This window comes from Cyprinus carpio, chromosome A5, assembly GCF_018340385.1.
Source record: "Cyprinus carpio isolate SPL01 chromosome A5, ASM1834038v1, whole genome shotgun sequence".
NCBI classification, from domain to species: Eukaryota; Metazoa; Chordata; class Actinopteri; order Cypriniformes; family Cyprinidae; genus Cyprinus; species Cyprinus carpio.
In genome coordinates this window covers 31,823,045-31,846,173 of record NC_056576.1, presented here as the reverse complement: position 1 = coordinate 31,846,173, position 23,129 = coordinate 31,823,045, and the positions used below count along the sequence as shown (strand labels likewise).

At 35.1% G+C, this 23,129-nt stretch overlaps 1 protein-coding gene across 1 annotated transcript; it reads left to right on the top strand.

Moving 5' to 3' along the window:
• The first annotated feature begins 3,749 nt into the window (after positions 1-3,749).
• On the top strand, positions 3,750-12,400 carry LOC109064999 (B box and SPRY domain-containing protein-like). Its single transcript, XM_019082017.2, has 6 exons — positions 3,750-4,293; positions 5,163-5,261; positions 5,546-5,776; positions 7,133-7,158; positions 7,257-7,381; positions 11,237-12,400. The coding sequence occupies exons 1-6, from the start codon at positions 3,901-3,903 to the stop codon at positions 11,770-11,772; spliced, it is 1,410 nt and encodes a 469-aa protein (XP_018937562.1). The 5' UTR covers positions 3,750-3,900; the 3' UTR covers positions 11,773-12,400.
• The last annotated feature ends 10,729 nt before the right edge of the window (positions 12,401-23,129 follow it).

Below are 23,129 nucleotides of genomic sequence, written 5' to 3'. Positions count from 1 at the left end.
GACTCCTATTCATTTTGGCGTCACTTTGCCAGCGAATAACTTTACATCTGAGGCGTTTAAAGACTCCCATTTGTCCATTATTTATTTCTAAAGATACAGGACAATGTATAAAGGGGCTCCATTACCTTCTATGTTACATTATGGCCCCGTAGAAAACAGTTTTTTGTAAAAATAGGCTAACGATTGCGTCATAACCACTCGACTCTCTGTCGCACAGTAGAGAAATTACCGTACAGACAGGAGGAGAAGCTCGCAGGCAATCGGGGAGGCGTCAAGAGATATGGCGTACTGGCGTTACATTTTAAAAATACTATACAAAATAATTAATCAGAATACTTACTCCTGCTCACTCACGCCAAAGAACTCCCCGCTCAAACTCTCCGTCTCTGCAAGATTAACAATGGCAGTTTGCACGCACAGCTACTAGAAGATTTACATCTGTCAGACAGGTTGCTGACGTCATCAAGCTTAGTTTGAGTCTGCGCGTCAGAAACGGAAGTGCTAAAAATCGCTAAAAATGGGCTTCACTTGTCTCAATTGAGTTCCAATGGGGTCGCTGTGTCCATTTCTTTTACTGTCTATGAATGCAACCCCTCAGACGCCATCTTTATTTTTTAGCTCAACTGTCATGGAATGGAACGCACAGGATTGTGGGATATCAAAGGCAGCGAAGGATACATTTATGCTGCCTTCAAAATTCGATCAGAAGAAGGTACCTCCGGAGACAGGAAGTAAAGCAGAATTTGGATTCGGACGCGACTTGATGGATGGATTTTAGAGCTTTTGGACGCAGTATGAGCGCTCTGTCCAATCACAACACGAAATTTCACAACAAAACCAGCCCCTTTTATAACCACACCTTTTCGTTAAGTAACTAAAACACAACATTTTAGCATGAAACAGTGCTCACCGGCACGGCTGGTTTAATTGGAACATTAAAATTATTCTTATTGAGGTAGCTATATAACTCTGTTGCGCCACTGAATGACTGAAAGACAGTTGTACAAACCCATTTACAGAAAAGTTGGGACATACCCTCTTGTAAAATGCAATAAAAACAAAAAATAATTTGTGATTTGTTCTCTTCAACATTTGTTTAACTGACAAAAGTTCAAAGAAAAAAGATCTCCAATATTTTCACTGACCAGCTTAGTTAAATTTTGTAAATATGAACAAATTTTGATTTTGATGGCTGCAACACACTCCAAAAAGTTGGAACAGATGTATGTTATTATCTTCTTCATAATGCACCGTATACATTTTCAAAGATAGATCTGGACTGCAGGCAGGCAAGTCAAGCAGATCCACTCTGTGTCTACAAAACCACACTGTTGTTGCACATGCACATTGACTCATTGGTATTTTCAAGTCTAATAACCATGGATTTAACCAAGACGTCAGCATATGTGCAATCCCAATATATGCCTCGGCCTCAATGGTACCTTCACATGCAAGTCATGGGTGACTTGCATGTGAAGTTACCATTGAGGCTGAGGCATATGGAACAGCATCATCATGCTAATGTGTTAAATACAATGACACGGGCTTGGGAGTACTTAAAAAAATATTGTCACTTAATATAGTTGTAAATAAGAAATGCATCTTGATCTCTGTTTTGCAAGAAAGCCATGCATACATCAATTCTATACAAAGATGCTGTCGAGTTCTTTGGGCCTGAGAGCTCTTCTCAGATGGTCTGGATGAAATGTGTGCCGTGGTCAGAGGAGTCCACATTTTAACTTGTTTTTGGGAAAAACAGACATTGTGTACTGTGGGTGACTTGCATGTGAAGGTACCATTGAGGCTGAGGCATATATTGGGATTGTGGGCACTAATGTACCCCCATACGATGACAGATGTTGGCTTTTGGACTCATTGCTGATATAAGGCTGGATGCTCTCTTTTGTTTTTGGCTAGGTGAACACAATGCACATTATGCTCAATTCTCATGCTGTTCAATCTGATGGCTCATAGCCCATCTTCACTTAAAAAAGGGGCAGTCGTGGCCTAATGGTTAGCGAGTCGGACTTATAAAATCATAAGGTAATGAGTTTGAGTCTCAGGTCCGGTAGGAATTGTTGTGGGGGAAGTGAATAACCAGCGCTCTCTTGAGCAAGGCACCGAACCCCCAACTGCTCCCCGGGCGCCGCAGCAATATGGCTGCCCAATGCTCCGGGTGTGTGTGTGTTCACTACTGTGTTTGTGCACTTGGATGGGTTAAATGCAGAGCACAAATTCAGAGTATGGGTCACCATACTTGGCCACACATCACTTCACCTTTTCACTTTATTTAGCAGAGGTTTCCAGCATTTCCCTACATGGTCTGAGATTCTTCCAGATTCCCTGAATCTCTGAAACACCTAAATTCTTTGCAATCTTCCATTAAGAAATTTTTGAATGGTTTGAAAATTTCCTCATTAATTTGGCACAACATGGTACAACCCATCTTTGCTTTCAAAGACTCACACTTTGGTGAATGCTTTTGTTTTTTTTAATCTAATCACGATACTCTAACGTGATCTTCAATCATTCTCCTGGGGACACACTGTCCTGTATAGTTTATTTCCAACTTGCTTTCAGCACACTGGGCCTCTGACTTTTCAAGTGATCCTTAAGACCTTGTTTAGCTTGTTTAGGTGTGGTTGATTAGGCTTGGTGCAGAACTCTGTAGGAATATGGGTCCCCAGAGTTGAAGACCTATGCCCTAACTATTATCACCAATTCACCTGCTTATTGTGGAATGTTTTGAAACAGTGTAACTTGAATATTCTATAGTCTTTTTACTTTTATTTTGCCTCCATCCCAACTTAGAGCCATCAAAATTTGTTTATATTTACATAATACAGTTTTAAAGGTCAAAGAGAATTAACATCACAGATTTTTGTTTTTATTGCATTTTACAAAATGTATGATGAACTTAATGAAAGACTTGAAGGGACAGCCATTTGTAGTGGTGTCCAAAATAATAGTGGACAATTATCGATTGCACTCAATCAATCCCATAATGCACCCTTAATAACGAGTATACCACCACATTTCCCAAAAATTTAGTCAGTATAGTTCACAACAAAAAGAGAAAGGTTGCAAAGGAATTATGAATGTGTAAAAATGTCTAATGACCATATAATTACTGTTAAGTAAGCTATTAAAATTCTTAATTTATTTACACTATTATTGTTGTCTTCTTTCTTAAAAGTCATGACCAACAGTTAACAAGATAGGGAAATATATTTGTTTTGTTGTCATCAGTGGAGAAAACACATGCTTAAACAATTGTTCTAGTCTACATTATATATATATATATATATATATATAAAGGATATGACTTTTTTTTTCTCAACATGGTAAATACTAGATTGCTGTAAATGGTCAATGAATATGGTTTTCAGTAATATATTTTGAACTTTTTTTGTGATGATTGTGTAGCAAATTAACTCATGGAGGTTTGGAGCATGGAGAGTTACACATTAACAGGACAGTGCTGTATGATTTCTAACCAATACCAGACATGCTACATGCAAGATCAGATGACAAATTAGCATATTGCTAAAATGACATATAGATAGATAGATAGATAGATAGATAGATAGATAGATAGATAGATAGATAGATAGATAGATAGAATGTTGCAAGAACGACTCCCAAGTTTAACAAAAGTACAAAAAAAAATAAAAAAATAAATAAATTCAAAAAAGAAGAAGGAAAACCTTCATTTCAGACTTGCGCACTCTACAACTTCTCCACTTCCGTGTTATACACCTGCGACAGGTAGGCAGGGCTCTAAAACTGGATACACCTGCGCCACGGGTATTTTACAGTATATACATCAGCGAAACCAGGCGAACCCTTCCTATTTTATTCTGCTAAAAGTAAACAAACATATCATTATCTCTCGGTGCCATGAGTACGGGACATAAACTTTGTGAACTGACAACGGTGTCCTTGAATGTCAATGACCTGGAGACTAACTTTCAGCTGGACGACCCTCCAAAACCTCAAGATCGAGTAAATGTATGTGAAGGCGGAGGGCTGTTTTTACACAGCAATGGCACAGTAAACGGAGAATCATCGACAAAACCTGAGCGCAAATGTGAGAAATCGGAGAACCATGTAGGCAGCGGTACAGACTCCTTATCGGCTGCAGGAAGAGCAAAACTGTGTCCAGTACATGAACGCGAATTACAGTTGTACTGCAGTACAGAAGGAAGACTGACCTGCTCGAAATGTGTTTCGGATGGATCTTGTCAGGGTCACAAGGTGACAGAGCTGGTTACTCGGGCAACTGTAGTAAGGGTGAGTCATAATGGGTTAAATAGCCTATAATACATAATAATTAGATTTCAATGTACAAAACATAACTAAACACTAAATAACATAACACCTTCGCTATTCCCTATAAATAAATTTCTAATGTTATAGAATAACAGTATTTTGTATGCAATTTGTGTATGCATATTCTTATGGGGAGGGCGTGGTTAGTTTCGTTATGTCAGTAACGTTACACCCCGGGATGAAGAAACTTTTTTTTTTTTTTTTTTTTTTTGATCATGGCAATCGGAGAAAATTCCCTTTGGAATTTTTTTATCTATTCCCTTTTACAAAATGACATTTTTAAAATGTCTAATGGACATAATGGCTAATAGACATTCAAACGAACTGATTACCTAACACTTTGGCTACATGCAGCAGATTTCCCATACTGTAAAAAAAAAAAAAATGCATTTTAGATTTTGTATTTCAATGCAGTGCTGTTTCTTGTTTACAATGAAAAAATACATGTTCAAACCAACATTGGACTGACTTGTGTTATATACACTGGCCAGAAAAGTATTTGAACTCGTTAAAGAAGAAAATATCAAACCAGACAGCTTTTTTTTTCTTTCTTTTTTTTTTTTGGTTGGCACAAACATTTAAAACTGAAAAAAAAAAGACCTTGAAATTAAATCCAGACATTTGTAAGCTTCCAATTATGTTTGAAAACCTGTATACCTGAAACGTGTTGCCTGTGTGATCAAGCATTTCCTCAATACTTTCATATACCCTTTTTTCAACAACAGACACATTCAGATCATATCTACATGCCTTCATTTTCCTGCCATGGACATACTACTAAACTGCTGGTTAAATGCCTCTTATGATTTTTTCTTCTTTGTTCTAAAAAGAATCAGTTGGTGGATGTCTGTGAAAAAATGCAGCTGCAAGCCCTGCGGATCGAACGATTCATTGACCGTACGCTTACAGCTAGAGAGAAAGCTGTACAGGTACCTGAAGATTTCACTAATTAGTCTGGACAGCTATGAAACACAATGGCAATGCTTACAAAATGCACTGTATTATATATATTTTTACATGATAGAATTATGTTATTGGACATTATTAGTTATTGGACTGTGATATTTTGGACATGGTAACTTATTCTTTGTGACTTTAAATGATTTTTAATGTACCTGGTGTTAAAACATTACGTCCCTGATGTTCAGATGAACTGTAGTTATAATAGTGTAATATTTTGCTATAATTCCCTCTTGTGCTGTTTAATTGATAGACAGATGCAAACAGTGCAAGAGAACGTGTGTTGGCTCAGGTGAATGTGGTGCGTGATGCTCTTGAGGAGGAGGAGCAGCGTCTCCTAGAGGCCATACAGAGAGAGGAGGAGCGAGTGGAGCAGTGCCTCCTAACTCAGAGAGCACACTGGACTCACACTCTGGAGAAACTCACACACACACGCACCAGCCTGGTGCACACACTCACACACTCGACAGATACCATGATTGTGGTGAGTGAATGAAGAACCCAGGGGGGTAAAAAATACAGTGAATTTGTGAAATTTTGACAAATATAAAGTATGGATCCTTTGTCAACACTTTGCAGATTCTACACATTTAACAGTCAAAGAATTCGTCATATTAAAGAATTAGAAAGGAACATTATAATATGTATTATACTGTTTTTTTTTTTTGTTTGTTTGTTTTGTTTTTTGCATTACGCTCCTGGACTGAGGAATAGACTTTTGTCCTCAGTAGAGGCCATTATATTTTAGTGAATTTCTCTGAGAACTTGCATGTTACAGTTTTAAGTCCGGATGTCCTCTCATTGGTCTTAAAAAATGGCTGACACTGATTTAGTGATCAAATTTAACTATCTTATGGAAATATGATAATATTTTGTCATTTAAATCTGACTAATTTTTAAAGTCTTTGTCATAAATCAACATCTCATGAAAATCTTATGGGGTTTCAAATCAAAATATGAGTTTCTGACATGAAACAGGATATCGGTTTCATATATGTCCACTGTAGACTAAACGCATGTTTATTACGCATTTTGGGAGACAACAAAAGAAAAGAGAAATAAATGACATTTCAATATTCAATATATATAAATATTAGATACTATTATGGAAATCTGGCCAATTATTACTCCCATTATTACCCTTCTTTTTTCATTACATGTTGCCCCAAGAACACATTAATATGCAAATTAGATACATTGTATACAGTGGGAAAATCCGTTTATGGACACACATAATGCATAAAGCAAAATGGTTTATCAAATGATCTTTCATAACAGTTGAGAATCATCTTTAAGTCCTGAAAAAAATCTTGAAACCTAAAAATTTAATGGTGATGAACTTTGGGATGAAATATGGACATTCTTGATAAAAGTTAATATATAATATAATATAATATAATATGTGAATATAAATATGAGGTGATCTCATTAAAGTAGTACACTAAGTTTGTGGGGTAAAAAACCCTGTTTAAACATTTTTTTCAGTGCTCAAACTTAAGAAAACAAATCAATTAAATTAAAAGTAATTTGTCCTGACAGCATAAGGTTCTAGGACACACTTCAAATGTATCAACAGCTAATTGACATTTCAGTACAGTTATAAATAGAACAAAACATTTTTTAAAGTATTTAGTTTCAATAATTCTCTGATAGCAAATTCCCCAAAACAATACTTACAATTAAGTACTTCACACTTCTGAATCAGTTTCATAGTTTTTCAGTCAGTTTCTGAAAACTAATTAGATGTTCATAATCAATTAATAATATATTCATGTGACTAATTATATTTGTGTGATCACTGATGTATTTTTTTTTTAATCTTTATTATTATTTTTTTTAGAGCTCTAATGAGGAAATAAATGACAGGTAATTTCAGTTTGCAATAAATGCAATAATATGCCACATAAATACATAAAATGAGATAAGCTGGATATGATAATTGATTGTGTACTTGACTATGCTAGAATCGAGGATGCGGAGGGTGCTGGTGAACCTAGAGACACTGAACAACTGACTTTGAACAGAGGCTGCAGTGACAGTAAACTCATGTTGGGTTTATGGGCCAGTGCGTTACTGCTAGGCTCATGTGGTAAGTGCATTCCATTTACACAAGACAGGATTTAATTTAAGACAGATTCATTATCACATGATCACCAAACTCGTCGTTTTCAAACGTTTTGTTGCCACAGATTCCCACATTTGATGACCCCTTTTCTGTAAATAAATACATACATACATACATGAAAAAATAAAATCATAATAATTATGTTACCCAGGGGTCGGCAACCCGCGGCTCTTCACCCCCCACTGATGTGGCTCACTGAAGCCTTGAATGACATGCAAATAAAAAAAAAAAATTTTATATTTATATTATCTTTGTTACACATTGTTGGCATTCGAGGTAACAGATGTGATATTAAAAAATAAGTTTTAATATTTTATCGATAAAACATACAACACTTCCTGTCTGCCTTCCGTGCGAGTAGCTGATATTGCTGTCCAGACCCTTGCTCTCGTAAGCTAACTATGGATATGTCTAAAAAAAAAAAAAAAAAAAAGAAAGATTTATTCGCTTTCACTGTAAACTCATGTTTCTCCCAATGCTGGCCTGCCGTCGTGTTTAATATGTGGTGAGAAATCGTCTAACAAGAAAAAAGTAACATCGGCCGACCTTTCCAAACGGCATTCACTGAGACGCAGCTGGAGATTAACGGAAAAGAGCCTTTTCAGAACTACTGCAGAAAGTCGAGCAGAGCAAATTTAACTTCATCCAGGGAATAAAGTCTCCAAACTCAACAACAGTTGCTAGTTTTGCGGCAACTCAGGAGATTATAAAGCGCGGAAAGCCATTCATAGACGGAGAATATATGAAAGAATCGTTCATTAAAATATCAGAGCATCTATTCTCGGACTTCAAAAATAAACGTGAACTAAATAAATAAATTTGGTGAGCTGTTATGGCATGTGTTACACATTTAATCTAGTAGTCATATGACCTCTAAAGGTCTGTTGATCATGTGACTTTTGTGGATTTTGCCAGAGTTACTTCCTGTTTTTACAGCTAATGAAGGTGTTTGGATAGACACCGAAACGTCTTGTTAAGCTTTTTATAGTCCAGTGTTAATAATTTTTTTTCCTCTGGATTCTGGACCGTTTTTTTTTTTTATTTTTTTTTTTATTATATTTTTTTTGTTATTATTGTAAAGTTCTGTGGAAATAATGAGCCATCAGACGCGGATTCTTAATTGTGAAATGAACAGGAACCGAGCTTTATTGTTGACAGAAAACTTTACAAAGTAATCGTGCATCTCAATTCAAGGAAAAGCCAAAACAAGAGTTCACAGGTAAAAGCGAAAGTCCATCTAAAAGCAGCGCGCGCAACACCTTGACGCCACTGTTCCGTTACCAGGCAAACAGTCTTGCCAGGGAATCACACTAGTGCCACCTAGTGGTGCAACTAGGCAACTACCTTACATCTGCTTAAAACAACAAAATACGGGTACTGGTCATATAATTAGAATATCATCAAAAAGTTGATTTATTTCACTAATTCCGTTCAAAAAGTGAAACCTGTATATTATATTCATTCATTACACACAGACTGATATATTTCAAATGTTTATTTCTTTTTAAATTTTGATGATTATAACTGACAACTAAGGAAAATCCCAAATTCAGTATCTCAGAAAATTTAAATATTACTTAAGACCAATACAAAGAAACGATTTTTTAGAAATCTTGGCCAACTGAAAAGTATGAACATGAAAAGTATGAGCATGTACAGCACTCAATACTTAGCAGGGGCTCCTTTTGCCTGAATTACTGCAGCAATGCGGCGTGGCATGGAGTTGATCAGTCTGTGGCACTGCTCAGGTGTTATGAGAGCCCAGGTTGCTCTGATAGTGGCCTTCAGCTCTTCTGCATTCTTGGGTCTGGCATATCACATCTTCCTCTTCACAATACCCCTTAGATTTTCTATGGGGTTAAGGTCAGGCGAGTTTGGCCCTGCCAATTAAGAACAGGGATACCATAGTCCTTTAACCAGGTACTGGTAGCTTTGGCACTGTGTGCAGGTGCCAAGTCCTGTTGGAAAATGAAATCTGCATCTCTATAAAGTTGGTCAGCAGCAGAAGCATGAAGTGCTCTAAAACTTCCTGGTATACGGCTGCGTTGACCTTGGACCTCAGAAAACACAGTGGACCAACACCAGCAATGACATGGCATCCCAAACCATCACTGACTGTGGAAACTTTACACTGGATCTCAAGCAGTGTGGATTGTGTGCCTCTCCTCTCTTCCTCCAGACTCTGGGACCCTGATATCCACAGGAAATGCAAAATTTACTTTCATCAGAGAACATAACTGTGGACTACTCAGCAGTAGTCCAGTCCTTTTTGAAGCAAGACGCTTCTGGCACTGTCTGTTGTTCAAGAGTGGCTTGACACAAGGAATGCGACAGCTGAAACCCAAGTCTTGCATACGTCTGTGCGTAGTGGTTCTTGAAGCACTGACTCCAGCTGCAGTCCACTCTTTGTGAATCTCCCCCACATTTTTGAATGGGTTTTGTTTCACAATCCTCTCCAGGGTGCGGTTATCCCCTATTGCTTGTACACTTTTTTTACCACATCTTTTCCTCTCTTAATGTGCTTGGACACAGAGCTCTGTGACAGCCAAAATGACCTTTTGGTGTCTTGCCCCCCTTGTGCAAGGTGCCAATGGTCGTTTTTTGTACAACTGTCAAGTCAGCAGTCTTCCCCATGATTGTGTAGCCTACAGAACTAGACTGAGAGACCATTTAAAGGCCTTTGCAGGTGTTTTGCGTTAATTAGCTGATTAGAGTGTGACACCAGGGTGTCTTCAATATTTAACCTTTTCACAATATTCTAATTTTCTGAGATACTGAATTTGTGATTTTCCTTAGTTGTCAGTTACAATCATCAAAATTAAAAGGAATAACATTTGAAATATATCATCTGTGTGTAATGAATGAATATAATAAACAAGTTTCAGGAATTAGTGAAATAAATCAACTTTTTGATGATATTCTAATTATATGACCACCAGCACATGTATGTTTTATTAATTTAAAGGTCAAATATGTTTTGCGGCTCCAGGCAAATTTTATTTGGTGGGAGAACGGCCAAAATGGCTCTCCCATTTATATTATGAAGAATAAAAATATTATAAATATGCATAAAATACTATTTGGAAAGTAGTTACTTTCTATTTAGCTGCATCATCAAGAGTAATGTTAGATGTATAAACATGAAGAAAACACAAATTGGGACTGTGAGTTGAACAAAATAGTCATTCATTCAAAATAGTCACAATCATTTTTGTCCAGAAAGTGTGTTCCATTTGCTCATTATTGAAATATTATAAATATATTTGTATCAATATTAAAAATATTAGGCATTTTCAGTTACTTTACTTTTCAGTTATTTAGATTTTTTTTTAATGTTTTAATTTAAACTTTTAGCCTATATATTTGCCATCAACTTTTCTGTGGACCACTTATCACCTTTCTTTAGCCCTCTTCAGTTCCCCAGACCTGCCTACATATTGCTTGCACTGGAGAAAAAAAAGGTGTAAAAACAATTTTTTTTACTCAGAAATTTGTAGTACATTTTACAAATAAAGAAATGGCAAGTAATTCATTGAAATAAACACATGAAATTTTGAAGTAGAAAAACTGAAATAGTATTTTCTTGTAAAACGTACTCCAATAATCTCTACAGTGTACATTACACTATTCAATTTTTGCAGCATACATATGCATTCCTGATCAAGGAAGTCAAATCAAGTCTTTTTCTCTCTTTAATATCTATGTAAGCGTGGTCAGTGTACTGTAATATTTTAAAGCACTGGTATTCTACATCCCTTACATTCAACTTCAAATTTTCTTGCTCTGAACATCTTCTTAACATATCCTTCTTTTCTTTAGCCCACAGATTAACTACACCACACTTTGAAGCTCAGACAGTCAGTCCTCTTCTCTCCCTCTCCAGCGATCAGTGCACCTTAACTTTCCTGCCCAAACGTCAGCGTCAGTCACCCCCCTATGACCCGGCACGCTTCGACAGCTGGCCTAATGCCCTCTGCTCCCCTCCTATGTCCTCTGGTACTCACAGCTGGGTACTTGATGTGGGCATGAGTGCTGCCTTCAAAGTGGGTGTATGCTATTCCAGCATAGAACGCAAGGGGTCCGGCAATGCCTCACGACTGGGCTACAATAAAAAATCATGGGTGCTCTCGCATTATGATGGAGACTTGTCTTTCTGTCACGATGGATGTAACGTGGGTATCACAGTGGCTAAGAAGCTTAAGAGAGTGGGACTGCTGCTGGATTGGCCCAGTCAGACCTTGCTGTTCTATGATCCTGAATCTATGTCTGTGCTGCATGTAGTCAGACATGCTTTCAGTGAGCCGCTGCTGGCCGCCTGCGCTGTAGCTGATCAGAGTGTCTCTATAGTGCACTGAACACCTGTTGAATGTTAATGAAGGCACTGAAGATCTAGAGGACTTGAAGCAATAGTGGATGTGACATTATGCAATGTCATTTGAACCAATGATCATTTTTAAAAATGTTTCAAATTATCAGTGCCATTGAAGACCAATTTATGCAAAAAGCTAATTTGCCTTACTTTATCATTATGTACCATCAGTAGTTCCTCCATTTTGCAAACCTTCAAGCATATGCCATTGACATATTTTTATATTTATAAATTATTTAACTCTTTCAAAGTATTTCATGTTTATGTTAAAATTTGTGCAATTATTGTTGACTGTTTGTATTTATTATCTGCATATTATATGAAATAGTTGCGTTTGTCTGTGACAGTACCCAACTGATACTGACATGGCTGACATTGATATTTGATACTATATTCTAGTTGAGTTTTCATGTGATCACATGAGATCATGTCTCTGATAGCAGGACAATTGTCATGTAAGAATCTTGGCAAAATTAAACAAATGATCAGATTTTCACATGGTTATTGACAAATCTGCCATAAATAACAATGTATTCTGAGCTTTTGTCTGATAATGTATGTGATGTATTCATGCAATAAAATCTGGACTGAAAGTTTTTGTGGTCTCATCTTGATAATTCTACCTCATAATATTTGTGGGGAAAACACAATAAATTGCGGATTACCATTAATCACAGTAGAAACTACCCTCCCTTAATGTTGCTTCCTTCCCTCTCATCCATATTTGCATATACCACTGATTATTTATTTATTTATTTATTTATTTATTATTGGAATTGTTTGAACTGAAATGGAATATGTCAAAGTGAATAGAAGAACATTTAAGGAATATTGAAATCATATTAGGATTAAATAGAAACATATTAGAGAATTAGAGAATTTACTCTTAAGACATTCCAGCTCATATAAGCTTTTGAATACAGACCTGTGAGATTCTATTTAAGCACTGTATCAAAAATAGACACCAAAACGCTGTTGATTTATTTTTTTGGATGCATTTTCCTGTCACTAATTTATACATTTTTGTTTACTTCTATCACAAACTAACAACCAGATATTGAATTTTATTGATTATAAAACTGTTGTATATTTTGTAATATGACATCGCCCACTAGGGGGAGAAGCCCGCTAAAAGATTTTAAAGTTACAGATTAATTGTGAGTGTTTAAGCTTTCAAATGATATCTAATTTACGATGATTACTAAAATATTGTACCTTCCGAATAAAACGCCACTGTACCCAGTAGATAGAAGCAGAGGACAATATTAATTTCCTTCTGGTTCACCAGAGAAAATACTTTTGCTGCAGAAAATTTGAAATGGATGCAAAATAAATGTCATATTATAGTTATTTCTATTTATTGTTATGTTGTTATACATCTTTATGTTTATTGTTATCTGAATGCAGACTACTGCATAGTTTTTAATTTGCACTGTAAACTATATTAATACTAATTTGCTTTGAAAGACAAATACAAAGACTTAGAAGTATACCTGATCACATAAGATTTCAAACGGATTGATTATTAAATATTTTTTCTTTATTTTGAGATAATATTTAATTATAAATGGTACATCATTGGTTTTCTTATTTAGCTAACAAAACTATCTTTGTATCAATTTAACAAGTTGCCCTGCTTCATATACTATATGGCACTATGTCAAGTTAAAAAGAAGCACAAGTATAAATTACTGAGGGTAATAAAAAAAAAAAAAAAAAAAAAATTTACAACCAAGAATCCTGAAACAATATTTCTAGAAGTATTATTCTGTCATCACTTCCACATATTTCATTAATCAGGCCACAAAATGCTTATTATTATTATTAAAACTTAAAAAAAAAAAAATTAAAGATATCACCGTTTTTTTCATGTACTGGTTTAATTCCAATATATTAGCAACAATGAACATTCTAGTATCAAATGTGTTCCTATAATCCTATAAATCAACAGTGAATAGATGTTTACAAAATGTTTTATATTAAACTCTCTTCATCTTCTTCCTGAACAACTTAATTACTTCACTATTCAGCCATTGTTTTTTTTTTTTTTTTTTTTTTTTTTTTTTTTACATTGTTACATGACATTTGCTTTTAAGCATCATTTCCCATCATAGGAGGAAGAAGGAAAAGGTGATCTTTGTTACCAATAGGATGTATGTAGGTTCCTTGTGGGGCTTTCCCACAAGCTAAAATTTCAGTTAGACAGCTGAGTGCACTACGAGTTTGAGAATGTATTCTTGCTGGATGGGATCAGAAGGACAGGTGGCGGCTCAATGTTCAACTCATGTCTCAGTTCATCAAGGTCCTGCTCCCAGCGGCGTTCATAGAAGATGCTCACAACACATCGGGCACGACTGCCATTGCGTAGCGCCCATGGTCCCGGAGACTGAACCAGCAACTGTAGACGACTGACTCCAACATATAGAGACAATATCAAATTTTACTTATTTACCCACACTGTAACATGATTTGTTACATATGAAACATATTTTTTTATTATTATTTTTATATTAAAACAGCATAAGTTAAAGGTAATATACCAAATACTATCACAATTTGAACTTTTATGCATTACAGTAAATGACAATTTTAAAGAAAATGTTTGTAAAATATGAGAAATAAGATGGATGTTTAAAAAATATACAGATTTATTTTTTTTCCTTTTGAATTTAGGGTGAAATATGATAGTGAAGTATGATTTAATTTATCACTTAATTCAAGTAATCACTTTGTTATACATCTAACCGATTTGAATGTGTAATTGGTTGCATATCTACATAAATTAATCTTCTGGTTTCAATACTTAACTTAATACAAAACTTAAGCTCTACAGACTGCATCTGTCATTTTGTCAGTTACCACAGACAATAATGTTGTCTCACAATAATTTTTATCAGTTTGACACTATCAGCTTACAATCAAAGTCTATGGGGCAAGACATTCTAGAGGTTTACAATAAGATAAGTGAAGCTTGAATTTTTGTTAAAGCATTTACTTTATTCATTCTTCCATATGAAAATGAGTTACATAAGTTCTAAAGTTGTCCTTGTGACTAGTCTTTTATAAAAGGTAAAATAGTGTAACCTGAGAATAGTGTAACCTTCATGGTCATTTCTCATCCGATCCCTTAACTTGATCAGGGCCTGTTGCCCTGTGGTTGCCCCAAGCACTGCAACCATATCTGTTTTGGTAAAACATGTCAATAATATACATGACATTTTTGAATCATGGTAATTGCTGTCTGAATTCCAGCTCACATGATTTAGGAAATATTATCCTCAGCACAAACAAAAACACTTTTTTAGCAGGCTAAAGGCTGTGGCGGAGTGATGTTTGGTTACAGTTGGCACCTTAGCTTTTCTACAAATTCTGTATTTCTTGTGTTTGTATATTAAATAATTTGCCTGCTTTGAATGGACGTTCAATGTTTGTATCTATGTAACAATAAAAATATCTCCATATTTTACTGTATTTAAATCCATTCCAAAGAATTCTCAAAGTTCCCTCAAACATGTCTGCAGATTACAGTTTTGTTGGAGAGTCCAGGCACCAAGAAAATTAATGTTACAGTGAAAAGTTGGAATTCCTGAATAACAATTTTTCTGCCCTGTGTTATTATTGAAAATGAAAGTTCTCCTTCAACAAAATAATTATGGACTTTCCACCGAGACTGAAAAAGAAACTGTTATTTAAAGAAAATATCATCAAAGCCCGATATGCAATCATCACTGGGTTGGTCACAATCAGCCTAATATTCAAAATAATGAAACAGCCTCACCATGTCTGTAGGGGTTCTTCAGAGCAGCCACTCCAGAACCTAAAGCCAAAACAGCCTTCTAGACAGAACTTGTTGGGATATGGCTTTGATACAACCTTCCATCGTATTGTTTTGAATCTGAGCTTGTGTACTGCTGTCCGGTGAGTACTGAGTGCAGGAGAGAGAGTAATAGTGCTTGAGGTTGAACAAATCCTGAGACTCAACTATATTCATAGTTCTGTGATCAACTATCATGCTTGCAACCATACTCTATGTTGTCATTGTCATGAAGCTTAAACTTAATTTACTATAAAATGTAACCTCAGAAACCTACTTGCTGTTGAGGGTACATGTTTTAAGCATTAAAGTGTGTTATATTGTAATATATCCTAATTCATACCAAAATAAAGAAAGGAAAAAAGATTTATATTTTGTATAAAAAAAGTCAAGCCTGTTCTTAGACCATTAGAATATTGTTTTTAATAGTGAAATTATTTTCATGACATTTAAAATATCCTCCAAATGTCATTACTGTAATGAATAATTACAGTATGAATAAATAAGTGTAGCCTTGGTAAGCTAAAAGACATATTAAAAATCTTAATTATTCCAAACTTTTGACCTGTTGTGTATACATGGCTCAACAATATAACGCATTTTCAAACATCAAAACAGTAAAAATTAAATACAGCTTAAATGGTCCCATACATCAGAATGTGTCCTGTTTAATTAGGTTTTTCTTTTCCTGTGAAAAAATAACGACCATAATTTTACCATGATTCACAGAAGATACCCAGTAGTTATTATACAAAAAAATATTGTCAGGCATATTTAAAACAAGAATCATTGGATGACATTAAAAGACTGTTATTAAGGATTACAGTGCAGCCCCCCAAAACTATTTAATCATAAATTTAAATATTTACCCATCTTTGCCACTATCCTTCAAACCACTAGGTTTTACAAATTTGTCAGCAATAAGTTTTTAATAATTTAAAATATAATAAAATTTTTGTATGACCACCTTTTCTTTTACATTTTTTAAATAAGTAGAGGTCAGAATAAATGTTGTTTTATATTTACAAATATATATCTGATATGCTAAATGATAATGTAATAATATTTCACCCATATTTTGACTTTTTTTTCACAAAAGTGATTTAAAAATCAAAGTAGACAATTTAGTTGCATTTAATATGCTTTCTATGTATATAAAATCACTTTTGTAAATTTAATTTGATGTGGACACCAAATGGGATATCTTGTCTTACACATATATGCTTGTTTGTCAGGAATGTCACAATACAAAAAAATCTTAATAGTCCTAAAAACAAACTTAATTACTTACTTACTTACTTAATTAATTATTTTTATTTTTCATTTTTTTATTTTTTATTTTGGTTGAATAATGACAGACATATTCTTGATACCAAGGAAAGTTATTATGTTGGTTACCACTCACATGGTTGACAGATTTATTACTAAAGGAACAACTAAAAAAATGACAGAAAAACAAAACAGGAACCACAGCAACAAGGAAACTTCTTTTGAATTCAAACTTTCTTGTGACGCAACATGTCTAGCTTTTTTGTTTCTGAGAAGAGATGCTGAGGATTCCAAAGATCTGTGTAGACTATAACTTGGAAATTACACTGAAAAAAATGTCATTCATCAAATAAAAAAAATGTAGGGTAATGATTTCACATCTATATTTTTTAACTTGAGCCAATGAAAAATAAATAACTAAACAATATTTTCTATGTCTATGAAAACTATAAAAAGAAATTTCTTAAATGAGAATTTTTGTTTTGATTAAATCTATATATATATTTTTTTGTTTGTATCAAAAATAGAATTTAAATTAATTGACTTTCTTCAACAAGAAAAATATACTTTGTGCCAGGTTTTATAAAATAGTTTTCATAGACAGAAAATATTGTTTAGGGCAAGTTATTTATTTTTCATTGGCTCAAGTTAAAAAAATATAGATGTGAATCATTACCCTTATTATTTTTCATTGGATGAATGAAACATTTTTTTTCAGTGTATAGGGCACAAGGTTTTCCTGAAGCGGTTGGCTGTGGTAATTATCTTTAGTGTAGCCACTAAAGCTTAGAACACTAACACTATGCTTTTTTATTTTATGTAGCCATTCCAAACCTGTATTTGCAGCTATTATATATATATATATATATATATATATATACAGATTGAAGAATGTTGATAGCCAGACAGTTTTGGTGCACACTGCCTTCCAATGTGTTGACAGAAAAACAATAAGACATTTCTCAAAATAACTAATATCTTTTATTTTATACATAAGATAGAAGGACAGATTTATAATGACAAGAGAGAAAGTTAAATTTTAGTTTTAAGGAATTCGTGATAGGAGATAAACAAATAAAAATAAAGGAATAAAGTATTGTAATGTCCTTTTAAATTTTTTTTTTTTTTTTTTTTTTACTTAACCGAACTGACGTTAAAGAACACAGTCGCTAAAATTTGGTACTGTCAGCTGCTGTATGTTAATCAGTGTATGTCGTTTAAAACTGATGTTTGTTCACACAAGATAAAAAAAAGACTGTTAGTGATGTCACTAGCGGAAGCACAAGTGTCTGAGAGTGCAAGTCTGAGAGTGCAAGTGCAAGTCTGCAGCCAGACCCTTCTCTGTTCACATGCAATATTATGCAGCCCCAAACACTACATTTTAACTAGTACATTTTTGTAGATGATCAAGTACATTGTGCAAGATGTCAGATCAACATAACCACTCTCGTTAACTAATAAGCTACTATATAGCAAGGTCAGACATTTTTGCTATAAAATACACTTACTACACAATTATACCATGCAGTTCAGCAGAATACATCTAACTATGTAACTAGTTAAATTCTAAAAAACTTTGTAAAAATACCTCCATATGAACGTAGACAATGATATGCACGAGAGGTTTTAAAAAAGTTTATTCTCAGCATTTTATTTAAACTTAAGACTTTTTTTCTCGAAATTTAACAAGTTTTTTCTCAAAACACAACTTTATTCTCGATATTTAATGATTTATTTCTCAATATTTTTTTTTCAACATTTTTCTTGAAATTTAACAAGTTTAATCTCGCATTGTAATGACTTTAATCTCGAGATGGTTTTATTTTTGTATTATTGCTTGGCTATATTATTTTTTATTCTTTATAAACACATCGTTCTGTAACATGTTCTTACAACATTTCAGCCAAATATTAATGATAAACGTTAACTAAATGTGTTGATTACTTGTCTAGCCATGTGTGTTTATGCTGAAAAATACTTAAAAAACAGTTTGTCTTTTTAAATATTCTATCGCATGTCACAAAAATAATACATAATGCCCACTTTGTTTAATGTTTCAGAAATGTGAATGTGATGTAATTTCTGGTAAGGGAGCATAGTGAGCACCAGTATTCCCTAGTTTTTGCAGTGCATTGTGGGATTTTTCAGGGAGCAAATATTCCAGTGCACTGGAAGGATTTTGCGATTGAGACAGCCCTTAAAATGGCCAACTCCCTGATCAGTGCCCTGACTACTGAACTAGGGAGCTGATTAAGACACATTCAAAGTCTTTAGCCTCTTTCACACTTACATATTTTACTGGTAAATTACCGGTAAATTACCATTAAGAGATCATGTGTGAACAGGACCTTTTCAAAAATACCTGTAAATTTGTTCAGGGAATTTACCCATATGAGAAGTTGTAAAATTACCAGTAAATTACCGGTAATCTGCTCCGTGTGAATGCAGAATGAAGATTACTGGTATGAGCACATATAAGTTCAGAATGCGCCGACGAAAGACGTCTACTCTGGGCCAATCCAGAGCCATTGAAATTCAAAATTCAATGACTCTGGGCCAGTCATATGTAGTGAATTTACTTTCGCCAGTCTAGGGAGGCGAAATAGTGTAGTGATGAGTACTCACGTCACCAATAATGTTATGATTTTTGGATCACCTGTCATTTATGGTGCAGTTGTGAGTACATGAGATAAGAAAGATTGGTGGGATATCTAACCTGTAGAACCTCTAACTGTATTATTAACACAAGGAAGACACAAGTGTAATAAAATAAATTTTATTAACAAAAAATAGACAAAAATAATTTAAAACTACTAAATGAATACCATAAATAAAAAAGGAATAAAATGCAAGTGATTCAGTTGGCTATGGCAGAGTTATGTTTTCTTCTGAAAAGATAAACTGAAACTAATAAGGTGAAAAACCCTATTATGCATTAAACAAATAAATCAAGAGATTATCTGTTATCAAATGACATCTGCTAAATGACATGACATAAAGAAATGATAAAGCTAAATCATATACTGATAATATAAAAAAGTGCCATGGTCTCTGGAAGAGGTTTGGATAAGTGATATTTACGTTTGCTGTGGTCGAATGTGTGCCTCGCAGGAGCTTAACTTTGTTGCAAATGTCTATATGTCTTCTGCCTCTCTTTGCTAGAGACTCAGAACTTGGTCAATCCGCATTGTCTGCTCAGGTGACGGTGACTTCTTCAACTGGTTGTGCTGGTAGCAGTGCAGTGGGGAAAAGAGCAGGAATTGTTTCAACAGCCTTGAACACGAAGCGCTTTAGGATGCTGATCTCCTGGAGGACCAAAGGGTCCTAAAATCTGGAACACAGATGTGGCCCTGTAGGTGCAGATGATCCTTAGCCTGGAACACGCAGGCGAAATTACCTTGATAAGAACCAATTTTAAGGTTTTGGGTACATATCCTAATGACATTGAAAAATTTATGATATTCAGAAGAGGATCTATGACTTCTAGAAACACCTCTTTAAGTAGTATAGATGGAATAGGGTCTATAACATACAATACATGTTGTAGGTTTTGATGATTTGACCAGTTTATACAATTCTTCCTGTCCTGTAGCAGACAATGAGTGGAATTGTTCCTCAGGGGATCTATAGTACATTTTCTGATGCGATACTGTGGCTGACGGCTGAATGGTTAGAATTTCATCTCCAATAGTATCGATCTTGGAAGTAAAGAAGTTCATTACTGCTGTGCTGTTGGGAAATATCTGCATCTGTGGATGCTTTATTTTTCGTTAATTCAGCCATTGTGTTGGATAAATGCCTGGGGTTGTGTTTGTTCTCTTAGAGAGATGAAAAGTAAGTAGATATAGCGGTTTTTAGTATAGCTTTTCTATAAGTAGAAGTACTTTCCCTCCATGCAATACGAAATACCTCCAGTTTTGTTTTCTTCCAGATATGCTTCATTCTCCGGCCTGCTCACTTTAAGGCACGAGTGTGCTAGTTATACCACAGTGTTGGACTGTGTTCCTTAATCTACTTTAAGCATAAAGGAGCAACCATATCTAAAGTGCTAGAAAAGAGAGAGTCCATAGTTTCTGTAACATCAGCAAGTTTTTCTGAGCTATTGGATATGCTGAGGAATTAAGACAAATCAGAAAGATTATTTACAAAGAAGTCTTTTCTGGTAGAAGTAATGGTTCTAAAATATTTGTAACAAGGAAGCTGAATTTGCAGCTTTAGCCATATGGAGTATACACAAGGCTAGATAATGATCCAAACATCACAGGGGATTTATCATTAACACTTGTTTCTCTGGGTAATGTTATATGAAGCACCATTACTTCAAAGGAATTATACTTGAAACCAGACTTCTGAGAAATACTGAAAATATTACTATAAATTGTAGCAACACCTCCCCCTTTACCTTTTGGACTCAGCTCATGTTTATAACAGTAATCTTAGGGGGTAGACTCATTTAAAATAATGTAGTCATCTGGTTTTAGTCAGGTTTCTAACATTCTATCATTTACAAAAAGCACTTTTGCAGGGAGGGATCTAATATTCATTAAGCCAAGCTTTATCATTTGTTTATCTGTATTATATCTGTTTTTTATTTATCGAACAATTAAATTGTTACCCTTAAACTGTTTTGGATGTTTTTTGTATTTGCTAGTTTGGGGAACAGACACAGTTTTCACCCACTGCTGCTGGGTCCGGAGGTCCTAAGGAATTTTTATGGCGGTTACCGGCCAAACCTTAGGAATCAGTCGCTAGGTGGGTGAAGGGCAGAAAACGCATTTTGACCTATGAGAATTCCTGTCATTCCCAGGCTTGGTACCAGAAGTGGTCTTCTTGCCCTCTAAGTGGTGTCTAATGGTTGTCTTGCATCTTTATCTGATGGCATTGGACAGTTTGCTTCAAGTCCACCAAGATCCAATTAAAATGTAGCAAACCTTTGTCCACTATTGTGGTCAAATATGCACAACACCATAAACCATCCACCATAAACTGGGCCCTGGAATGTGCTGGCCACTATGCATAACGTTCTGACGCATTTACTCTGCGCTGTCTGTGTAGTTTGGTTGTATGTCTTCTAATACGATGTCTCTGCGCCAAAAGCAGCCATATGAATGTGAACGTTTGACACAAAAATGAAAACATCAACAAAAACACTGGCCGTGTTTACCCCTCCATTTTTACAAACAAAATAGTGTCTCTTTGGAGTATATACGAGATGGAGAAAACAATTTGTCTCCTCTGTGTCTCTCCGTATCACCGTAAAGCCATTTTGGAGAAAATCCGCTGAACGCAAACTGCGTACGCTATTCTGTGTCAGACGCGCTGCACAGATGCACTGTTTTCATTCAAATCAGAGTTTAAATACATGTAGAAAATGTATGCTTGTGTCACGGCTGACACAGAATTGCGTACGCAGTTTGCATTCAGCGGATGTTCTTCAATGTGGTGCTACGGAGAGACACAGAGGAGACAAATTGTTGAATAAAGTTTTTGTTTCTGTTTTCTTCGCGTACAAAAATATTCTCGTCGCTTCATAATGTTACAGTTGAACCACTGATTGCAGACGGACTATTCTGATGATGTCTTTCATATTTTTCTGGACATTGACAGTGTAATTTACTTCACAGTGAATGGGACAGTTACAAACCTCCCTGTTTTCATCCAAAATATCTTAAATTGATGAATTAAGCTTTTACGGGTTTGGAACAACATGGGGGTAAGTGATTAATGACAACATTTTAATTTTGGGGTGGAGTATCCCTTTAAAGGGGTCATATGATGTTGCTAAAAAGAACATTATATTGTGTATTTGGTGTAATGAAGTATGTTCACATGGTTTAAGGTTCCAAAAACACATTATTTTCCACATACTGTACATTATTGTTTCTCCTCTATGCCCCGCCTTTCTGAAATGCATTGATTTTTACAAAGCTTATCGTTATGAAAAAAGTGTACTCTGATTGGCCAGCTACCCAGTGCGTTGTGATTGGCTGAATAATTCAAGCGTGTGACGGAAATGTTACGCCCCTCGCCATACTATGTTGCTGTGTCCCGGCCGGAGCAACCAGACAAAAACACTAAAACCCATTATAAACGAGGCATTTGTTGCATCCAGTGGGGACACAATTACTGATTATAATGACTTGTACAAAAAATAATTACTTACAGCCTGTGAGTCAGAACAGCCGGTATTGTAGTCTACTCTCCCAGGATCAGGAAACAGTCCTCCATAAAATGCGTTGCACACAGCTACAATATTTGGG